Genomic DNA, 11,197 nt, shown 5'->3' with positions numbered 1-11,197 from the left:
TCCCTAATTCCTTCCTAAATTGCATATTTTTGTCAGTAAACATGCAAATAAATTCAGGAGTTAATGAACATATTTGCTACATTGTAACAGTAAGACATATGACAGGCAAAATTTATCTGGCTATATTTAGATACTATGTTATTTTAAAACAATTGTCTTCTCTTATGTAACTGCCTTCTGGTACTATTTCAGAATTTTAATGTATTATTTGCAGTCCAGGTTCTCCTTAGAGGCAAGGTTAGCAAAACTTTGTTTCACATTCTTTGGGCATGTTGTCAGAAAGGACCAGTCCTTGGAAAAAAGACATCATGCTGAAGAGTGTACAGTCAGCGAAAGAGAGGAAGACCTTCAACAAGATGGACTGACATGGTGGTTGATTGTAACACTAGGCTGGAACAGATTGGAAATGGTGAGGATGATGCAAGGTAGGTCACTGTGAGACCTAGGGCACTCTGGTGGTCTAAGTGATGAGGATTTACTCTGTCAATCAAAGGCACACAGTTCAAATCCACCAGCTACTCTTAGGGAGAAAGATGTGCAATCACCTCCCATGCAATTTACAGCTTCTGAAAACCCTCTGTAGAGTCAGCTACGGGTTGGTTCCAACTTGATGGCATACAACAACATGCGTTATAGTCAGCTCGACAGCACTTGACACCACTACCAACCATTTGAGATAAAGTTAATCTTTTCATGTCAATATTCTGTACTTACTAACATAAAAATGATAAGCTATGAAGTGAGAGTTAATAGTGAGGAGGATATTTTTCAAAGAGTTAAAAATCAAAGCAATTTGCAAAAGCAATATGGTAGAAGTCATATTTATTGAAAAAAATTAATATCTTTGCTATAAAATCTGTAACAGGAATATTTACTGAATGTTTATTTTGATGCATAAACCTGAATGTTACATACCAAGTACAAGACAGTAGCACTAGTTTTTCCTTTATTTACATTTTATGAAAATTGTTATGCAGTCCATGTCAAAAGAACTTAAGATGGAGAATTGTTACATTAGAAAAATAATATTCTCAATAAAGCATTCTCAAGGAGTCCAATCACATTTTCTGCCTCTTCAATAAGGCAAAAGTCCCTGGAACAGCATATAACTTAATTTACAAAATACAATAACTGTTCAGACATATATTCAAGTTTTGTTTTGGTTTGATTTTTTTCTCTCCTCACTGTAAAATTTCTTTTGTACTAAAACAGAAAGATAAACTTTCAAGAAAATGTCACTTAATGATTTCAGCTATACATTTCATATACAACTCCGCAGCCTAGTAACAACCATTGCTACACCATCATGAACTTTAAATATTTTGTTTGGTGAGCTGGCCTCAAATGGAGCGTATTTGGAGATATTTTATTTTTCCCCATCTTTATGACTGTGGAATCACTGTTTGGTTTTCATAGGAAGCAGATCTGTCACAGTATGAAGCTTTTATTTACGGTAAGGAACTGGAACACAATTACATTTCCACTCACGAGGGAACATCACAGATGGAACTAGAGTCAGGCTTTGGTGGTGTGGCCACGGCCTGCGCTGGACCAACCACCTCTCTCGCCTTCAGGTGCCAGCTCCGGCCGGTGTCACTCGATTTTACCTCCAGTGGTCTGTTGGTTTGTTTTTTTTTTTTTTCTCTCTCTCTCTCTCTTCACCGTTAGGGTGTTTTAATTCCTTCAAAGGCACACAACTTCCACCTTTTCTCCAGCGTTGCTCCCACTCCCGTGAATTCTTGTTTGAACATGCGTGGCAGCCTCATCAGAAGCATTTCAATTTCACTGGCAGATATCTGTTGGGAAGGAGGAGAAGGTGCTTAGGGAAAAGGGACTCTTGGCCCGGAACAAGGAGGGTAGGGTGAGGGTGAGGGTGAGGATGTCCTTGTCCAGCAGTGAGAACAAGAGCATTTCCTTTTCTTTTTGGCACCAATTAAGTCCTCACAAAAGGAGTGTGAATTAAGTGTTGGAGCAGGTGGGGGCCAGGATGAATGTGGGGTGAACGAAGGACTGTTCTCCAAGGAGGTAGCTAGGGCTCTCTAACTGGTGGTGGTGCCAGCCCTACGCTGATGTGTGTGGTCCTTTTCAAAGGCCATGGTGGAAAAGCATTAAGCAAGACTCAGTGCAAACCAACCCCAGTTCCCCTGCAGCTCTGTGCTCATCCAAACCTCTTAAGGTGGGCCTTTGATCTCAGTGGGAAAAGCTTAGGGGGTTATAGAGGGGTGAGAGCAGGGTGTGAGGTGAGTATGTGAGGTCTTCTTTTTCCAGGCTAACTTCTGTCTCTTGTAATAAAATTCTTAACATCTGATCATAAAATCCATGTAGATCTTTAGATACAATTTCTCCCATTACCTGGATTTCTTTATTGCCTAATTTTTTTACGTCAACATTTATTTTAAATAAAGAACCAACCAACCACAATCCTCTTGCTCTAACATAGCCCCGGCTCTTGATTTTCTCCTGATCCATGTATGAGTTAAACTGAAAAACTTTGTAAAACTGCTCAGTGGGGAAGCTCACTGCTGCTGAGTCCATTTGGGACCATGAGTGAGCCTGGAGGGCCGAGGAGAACTGCCCTACAGGTTTCTGAGGCTGTAAATCTGTGCTGAAGTGGACAAAACACTTCCATCCTGCTTGCTAACCTCCGGGTTAGCAGATAAGCTTTCTAACCACAGAGCTGCCAGCGCTTCTTATTGTAGGTAAGAACCTAGAATTCTGTTTGAATCCTGGAACAGTTATTGTTAGGAATTAAACAGTCCCACGATTTTCCAAGATAGACTTTCTAAACCTCAGCAAACAGGAATAACAACATATACCAAGAGGGTTACGAAGATTACTGGTTCACACAGGTTTGGGCACACAGACAGGCTGAGTGAAGCGGAGCTATTGTAATTTTTCATTGTTATCATCATGGCACAGATATAACTTGGGGGGTTTACAGTTTACGGAACACTATTCAGATCCATTTCACAAATCAGCCTCATCAGAAGCATTTGTTTTTGTTTAAAGATATCTGTTAGGCAGGAACAGAGGCTGTTTATAGAAAAGGAAGTCCTCTGGCCTGGAGAAGAGAGGACAGTGGTTGTGTGAGGGTGTGCCTGCCCAGTGAGACCAATAGCTAGGAAGTCCATCTAATTTTCATATATGAAGGTTTTCACGAAATGCATTCTCTTCCTCAGGTCTAGGAGAGAAAATTGCACTGGATAGAGGCATTCCTGAAAGTTGAGAAAAACAAATGTACTCAAAATTTTTTTTTTGGTGTGCATTCTTTTGAAATCAGAATGCCCAAGCAGGAGGTTTTAAATGTTGGCAGGACTACTAGGTTTCCAGATGAACCACTGAAGACTGATTTTTAGATAATTAAAATTTTGTGGTGTTATGTTCATAGCAACATTATTCACCATCATAAGAACATGGAAACAGCCCAAATATTCAACCACAATTGAATGGATTGAGAAATTATGGGACATTCACATGATGGAATACTACAAAGCATGTAGAAGCAATGATTTGAAAATTAGTATCTAACTTGGGCAGGACTGGGGCGCATTATGCTAAGTGAACTAACTCAGTCTCATAAGGACAAATACGATATAAAACCACTATTGTAGAAATAGAAAGATAACTAGTAAGATGTGTATGAGGATGGGGGCGAGGAGCAGAGGAGTTAGGACAGGCAGGGGGGTAATTCTAGGGTTGCACAATTTGATGAGTGCAGGGAGATTTAGGTAAAAGATATGGGAAAGATCCGGTGTGAAAAACAATGTATACAAACTTAGTAAGTAAACCAGTATAAAAGTTTTATAAAAAATAATTTTGTGGTGGTGTTGACAAGTTCACTTTCTTGGGAAGAACACTGAGTGAAGTGCTGTCCTGGCTTTTTCATATCATTCTTTGACACGCCCATGAGCTGCACAGGGCAGGGATTTTGGCCCATCTCCTTTTACTGCTGATGAGTGAGCTTCACTGGGGTTAATGCTTCACCAAAGCACACTGGGAATGAGTTATTAGTTGTACCAGGTATCAGAGCATTCTGAGAAGCCCTGTGTTTGGCCTCTGATGCTGAGACAGAACTTGATGTCTAAATACCAATCCCTGGGGGTACTTATTTGCTATTTAAAAAAAAAAAACAACAAAAGCAAACCAACACAAAAACCAAACCAAACCAAGGATTCCCCAGCCTCTACTCTGGAGGTTCTGATTTAACCTGTCTGGGGTACAGCCGATATCACCCATATTTAACAGCCATCGTTAGGGGGCAGAAGTCCTTCTGATGATGGAGTATGTGTGAGTGAAGAGAGAGCACATTCATTAGATTTATCTCTTTGTGCTTATCTGGGATTCTGTTCAGGAGCTTCTTTCTAGGTGTGGGAGCTTGGATCAGTTACTTAACTGCAGTTTTGTTTTTTTTTTTAATTTAACAGAAATAGCAATTTTTCTGTGCCTAAGAGCAGGGATTACATGAAACACATTACATGGTACTGAATATACTTTCCATATAGATTGTTAAGTAGGTAAATAAACAGACATATACTCTCCTATATAAGTATCTAACTTATGCAACTCTGTATCAGTATCTATCTATCTATCTATCTATCTATCTATCTATCTATCTATCTATCTATCTATCTATCTATCTTCTGTACGTAAACTCTGTCACTGAGTGCACTTTGACTCATACACACCTCTTGTATTACAGAGTAAAACTGCTCCATAAAGTTTTCTTGGCTAGCCAACCCAAAAGTAGATAATTCAAATCCACCAGCTGCTCTGTGGGAGAGAGATGGGAGCGAAATCTTCTCTGGTGTACTTTACAGCTTTTGGAAAACCCACTGAAGGGTCAGATAAGAGTCAGTTTTGACTTGGCAACACATAACAATCTTTACAGAAGAAGAGTGGTAGGTCTTTCTTCCATGGCTCCACTGGCACCAACCTAAAAGTTGTTGTGGTTATACATCATTGAGTTGGAACAAACTCATAGCTCCCGGGGGTTCTCAAAGGCTGTAAACTGCACAGTAGATTGCCTAACTTTCTCCTGTGAAGCAGCTCGTGGATTCGAAGCACATGCCTTTTGGGTTGGCCACTCAACTCTTTCCCTACCTTTGTTGGAAGAGCCTCCCTTTCTAGGTTAGAAGCTCAGCCAGGAACCATGCTTCTGACAGCACACATTGAGACCACTGTCAGTGTACTTGGGAAAGACTTACTTTAGTTCTCCTAACAACCTCTTAAGGCAGGGAATAGTTAACATTAGAGGTAACTAACAGAGCCTGGAGCCCGTATGTCTCATGCTGGGTGACATGGATAGTTACTGTGGCACAGCTTAATTCAGGCAGTTTGGATGCTCTGTTGTCAGCAGGGGTGTCCACCTCCGCTGGGGTGGGGGGCAGCAGAGCAAACAGGCAATTACCCTCTGCTCACTGTCTCTTCACTCAGGAGTAAGTACCACTGAGGGTGGGGGACGGCTGTGCACAGGAGGGCTGAGCTCTTCAGTGCTGCCGAGTCTTTTCAGAGTGATGTCAACATCAACAAGACGGAAAACGCCCAACGCAGAGGTCCCCTACATGTCAACATGTTGATGCCTGGGTCTCTGCATAAAGATAGTGCACAGATCATTGTGGCCCTTGGCTCACTGGCCGACTTTTGTCCTGAGCCTGAGCTTCATCGGCAGAGTTTCCTAGACTCCTTCTGGCCTGGGAGCAGGGGTGGGAGTGGCCAGGTGTGTGTACTATCTCACTGCAATGCCAAACCAGCAAGCAGGTCTCACACCTACTGGAAGAAAGAAATCTGGCCTCCAAACACAGAATCATTACCCAGCTCCATTCTTCTCTTAAGCCACTCCTCTCAGGGACTGCTCTCTCATTTGCAAGGCAAGGGAATGGGAAAGAGAGCTGCTGAGCTGGAGTGCTGGCACCAGCTTTGGGCAGGCCAGGTTTTTTTGTTTTTTTGTTTTAATTAATTTCAATGAACATCTACAGAGATTTTGGATTTCCATTCATTCATTGTTGCACTTTTCTCCCCGCTCACTCCACCCCCACCCCCAGTTCGCTCTTCTCTTTGAAAAGTAAGAGAAAAATTCCTTCATTGGTATACAATCCCCCTGCACTCCCCCACCCCCACCCTGAGTATACTCCACTCTGCAACCCTCATTGCAGACTCTTATGATAATCATAATGCCCTAAAATATATTGTTCTTAAACTGTTCTCTCCCTCATTGGTTTCAATGCAGTATACATAATTCATCTAGTTTTTCTCATTCTTACCCTAACCCTGATGTCAGTCCCATTGTACAGCAGTGTCCTTTTGTGACTGAGATATTTCACTCAGCATAATGTCCTCGAGGGTCACCCATTTTGAATTATATTGCATGAGTTCCTTCTTTTTTCAATGCAGTGTAGTGTTGCATTGTGTGAATATACCACAGCTTCTCTATCCATTCATTTGTTGATGGCACTTAGGTTGTTTCCACTCCTTGCTATTGTGAACAAAGCCGTGATAAACACGGGTATGCATATATCTGCTTGGATGGAGGTTATAGGCAGGTCATTTTAACATCATCTTTCCTCTAGCTTGTGGCAAGGAGCTCATAATAAGAAACAGATCTTTTATGCACTTCAAAACACTAAATAAATGACAGTCAATACTCAGTTATGTGTACTGTGTGCTGAATTTTGTTCTGAATGCTATTCCACATAATAACCAATACAAACCCATTTTACACATTATAAAATGGAGACACAGAGATGTTCAATTGGTTGTCCAGGGTCACTACAGCTAAAGAACATTAAAACTGGATATCTGTCATCCTTGTGATGACTTAGTTCAAATGGCCAGTTAACTCTTCCAGAGATTATGGAAACCAGAAAATAGTGTGGTGGAAATGAATGTACAGGAACTGATTATACGGCAAAGACAGTGACAGCATTAACAGGTATGTGCCAGAATTACGGAACAGGCCACTTCACGATGGGGGTGACAGTGGGCATAGATCAATGGTGATTAATGTTATAAAATAGAGTGTATGAGAATGATCGTGTGAACCATAATGTACATGAATAAAACACATGTACACATTTTGTATGCAAACCAATATAAAATAAACTTTTTTAAAAAAAGAAATCCTATCTAAAATATCCATTAAAAAGGGCTTCAACTATATTCTGGGACATTTCCTTAATGATGTTTGTATCTCATGCCAGAAAAAGGTAAGAGGGGAATTACAGGCTACTTTGATGGCTTTCCCACCTTGACATTTTGTTGTTGTTGTTATGTCCCAACGAGTTGCCTGCAACTCATAGAGACCCTATGTACAACAGCTCTGAACCCTGCCCTATCCTGAGCCAGTCTCACAGACTCTGACACACCTAACTCCATTGCCACAGCTATTCCGTTAATCCACCTCATGGGGTCTTTCTCTCCTGGCTGTCCCTCCACCCTTCTGAGCATGATGTCCTTCTCCAAGGACAAGTCCTTCCTGGCAATGTGCCCAAAATACATGAGTCAGAGCTGCAAAATCCTTGCTTCCAAGGAGAAATTTGGTTTCACCCTCTTAAAAACAGAACTATTTGTTCTCTTGATGATCTTCACTCTTTTGAGTTTGTCTTCATCTTAATCCAATTTGTCCTCCTTTCCACGCTATGGTCAAAGACTTTTTATTTTACAAATATCATCACTTATTTCTAATTCTGTTTCTTCTTTTCCTTATAAATAATTTGTCAGCTCTTACTTTGTCTTCAGAATATACCCTTTACCTCCCTACCCATAATTTATTGGTCTTGAGAACTGAAAGAGCCCTGGAAGTCATCAAGTTAACAAAGCTCTAGGCCCAGAGCCCAGCTTGGACAGGGATGCACCCATGCCTTTGACGACCTGTGAGATTCAAGGGCTCTCTTGGAGCCTTCATTTTGAAAAGGGAAGACATTTGTCCAGCTTGTGGGCAAGAGCCACTAGAACTGGGCCAGCGTTTCTCCCACCAAACTACACGTGTTTCCACAGCATGGAGTTCCTTTTCTCAGGGAGGGACATTGTCAAGACAAAGCGGGTATAGTTAACATTGTTCTGTGTGGTATTATAATACAAGTTAGACAGGATGCATGATTATGAAGCCTCATATTCCACACACCAATGTTCAATGCTCTAGAAACGATGTGTGTAGGGAGCTTATCATAAACCTCCTTCCCCAGAAGCTCTTTGTTCCAAGGACTTATGGTCTGTGTATTTTCACTTCTGATGCTGTTACAGATACTCCCACCCATTTTGCTTAATATTCTCAAGGTCTAAAGCTTACTATTTTAGGATGAATTGATTTTCTATCATAATAACATTAGAAAATGATGGAGGAGGAAGAGATGGGAAGGAATAAAAGGCGTGTATAACCAGGGGTTTGTGTGGCGTTAACACTATAGAGGTGATTTATAAGAACTGCTTGATTTATTTTCTGATTTGCTGACTACAGTCCAAGCCCACTAACCTGTTCTCTACTCTCTTGCCTGGTTTCTAAGTACAGGTACAAATTGTCACAACCAGACGTGAATCCATTTTACTGTTGGGACATTTGGTTCGGTGTCTCACACCAGCCAGGCTGTGAGGCTAAGCAGGGCCTAGGCTGTGGGAGCTAGGCAGCTGCCAGACCTGCCTGCCTTCCTCCCGCAGGGAAATCTGACCCCTGACCCCAGCCTTGAGGGCACATGTGAGGTCTGTTCCTTCCTGGTGTCCCCAAAAGAAGCCTCTGTTGAGAGGAGCAGAGAATGTAGGTGGGGAGGGGGCAAAAGAAAGAGAAAGAGGGGAGGGACAGAGGACCAAAAGGAGGAAGGCAGCAGATAAAGAGATGTAAGGATTCGAAGGCAAAAAGATAATGGGAGGAGGGACAGAGAGGAAGAGGATGAAGGAAAGAGGAACAGAAGCAAGAGGATAAATAAAAGGAGCACATTTTCAAAAAGAAAAGGTAGAAATGGATGGGAAACACTAGAGGTGAAGGACGAGGAGAAACGGCGGAATCATGGTGCAGGGATATGCCAGAGGCGAGCTACAAGTAGAGTCCTGGCCCTGAAGGTGGCTTCCTGCTACCATGAGGCTTCACGGCCTTGCCTTTCTCACTAGGTATCTGCATGGCTCTATTTAGCACGCTATCCCACTCATAAGGTGTTTCAAAGATGTGACACTGTTGCCCAACTGGGTCTGCAGAGTGCAGAGCTGATTCTCGAACTCTTCAGTGCTCTGACCATTCCCTCCCTTCCCCGGGGGCCTGGGTCCCTGGAAACCTTATACAGTGCAACTGCTGTGGACAAGCAACTTCCTTTTCTTTCTTTATGTGACGAATGATGCTGTCTGAGTCACAGAAACCCACACACTCATTCGTGTACACCTTCCCCAGGTGCCTCCTAGGAGAACACTGGAGCATACCTAGTAGGAAGGATGATTTAGGCAGGTAGATTTACCTTTCAAGGCCCTCACTCCCAACTATAAGCTAGAAAGGAGCTGCACGAAGCTGTGTAGGTGAGGTAGGGTTAATCGCCCTGGAACTGACAGGAAGTTTTGTGTTTATTTCCAGAGGCAGTTTTTAGTTGTTTTGGTTTTTCCAGAAGCAGTCTGTGGATCCCCTTTGGCACATACATGGTCACCAGCACCTAAGCCGGCCACTGAGCATGATGGGATAGCAACACGACAGCTCTCTCAAAACAGGCTTTCAGAATCCAATCTCCCAGCCCACGGGCAGGGAGCCCATGGAGGCTGCAGGTATGTACAGAAGCAGTCAAATACAATTGGAGAATGGCGTCTTAATCCCCTAAAGGTACATAATTCAGAGGAACAGCTGAAGGGTCCCCTTTCTTTGCTAGATATTCATTAGTAAAGGTTTATCTACTGGTTCTCAAGTCCAGTGAAGGCTCTGTCTGGGGCTGATGTGGGGTTCTGAGCCTCAGAGAGAAGCACTTAACTGGTCTGTGAGACTGCCTGAGTCATGGGCACCATTTTTGACTCAGCAGAGCCAGAGGCTTCAGGGACTCCTTTTTTGCCTCCACCCGCCCCTTATCCACCATCTCCTGCATGGATCTTTCTGCCTTTTGTTTGATACAATAAAATAGGGTAAAGCTTGAGCTTACAGAGGTGAGTTCCATTTCTGTTTCGAAGGGAGACTAAGGGCCATAATCTCAGAGGTTCCAGGCCTAGAAAATGACCAGTAGTATCAGGGAGTAACACCTAGTAACATCACTCCTTACAGTAAATATCCATCTTCCATCCAAAGAGTAGCACTTGCCCAAGGATAAAGCCCATAAGGTATAGAGGGGTAGTACAGAAGGATTAATGGTAATGAGAATTCTAGTGAGGAAGTGGGAAAAGTACAGTTACATTGTGGGTATCACAATTAGTGTTACAAAATAATATGTGTATGAAGGGTTGAATGCAAAACCAATTTACTCTCTAAACTTCCACACAAATCACAATAAAAGAACAAGGGAAAAAGAAAGCTGGGTAAATCAACATGGGTGGTTTATAAGAGGATGAGAAAAGTATGCAAATATCATTTCCAAGAGTCGGTATATTTAACTGGGCTCTATAATTTTAGGGAGCCCTTTGCAATTTACATGCAGAGAGTAAGTTAATTTCTGTCTCTTCTTCTGTTCCTAATCATGCTCCTATCCATATGTGGTCCTTGGAGAAATCCTAATAAAACCAGCTACGTTCATCACAGAGCTGCGGCTGGGCCTGTTCTCCTTGGCACTGTGCAGAATTCAAATGCAATTTTACAACAATCGTGGTAATGATAATGCTATCCAATCTGTCCTTTTCTGTGTGGATTTTTTTTTAAATGTCATTTTACTGGAGTCAGAAAGTCCCTGTGCAGAGAAGGGCAGAGTCCACTGCTCTAATGCAACATTAGCTAAAGCTCTGTGGGGGATCCATGACCCAGGGTCCCCTCTGATTAACCAGAGGCCGGCGCCTCAGGCCGCCTGCACCACACAATCTCAGTGTCAGCAGGTTGGCAGCTGTTGGATTATGAGCCTTTGGCAGCTGACGTGAGGACAGGGCCCTGGTGGATACTTAGAGGGCAAAACCTCTCATTATTTTGTTTTCTGCTTAGAGCCCGAGCAGTTGGGATTCCAGCATACAGCAATAATTTGCTTTCCAGATTAGAAAGTCTAAATCTCTTTTCAGCCTCATGGGGGCAGAAAATATATGGGGTTCAAGCTTGGGTATCCAC

The 11,197-nt window shown here is 42.6% G+C and overlaps 1 protein-coding gene across 1 annotated transcript in view; it reads right to left on the bottom strand.

The window, feature by feature from the left end:
• Window positions 1-1,654: 1,654 nt before the first annotated feature.
• Window positions 1,655-11,197, bottom strand: part of ENOX1 (ecto-NOX disulfide-thiol exchanger 1) — a 260,495-nt gene continuing 250,952 nt past the window's right edge. Inside the window, exon 14 of the mRNA XM_006884564.1 lies at window positions 1,655-1,796. Within this exon, the coding sequence (XP_006884626.1) occupies window positions 1,665-1,796 (132 nt within the window). The 3' untranslated portion in view covers window positions 1,655-1,664. The remainder of the gene's footprint in view (window positions 1,797-11,197) is intronic.

Source organism: Elephantulus edwardii, unplaced genomic scaffold (assembly GCF_000299155.1).
Source record: "Elephantulus edwardii isolate Elephantulus edwardi_28Jun2011 unplaced genomic scaffold, EleEdw1.0 scaffold00036, whole genome shotgun sequence".
NCBI lineage: Eukaryota > Metazoa > Chordata > Mammalia > Macroscelidea > Macroscelididae > Elephantulus > Elephantulus edwardii.
Note: the sequence above shows the minus strand (reverse complement) of the source record. Positions and strands in the feature narration are given on the sequence as shown.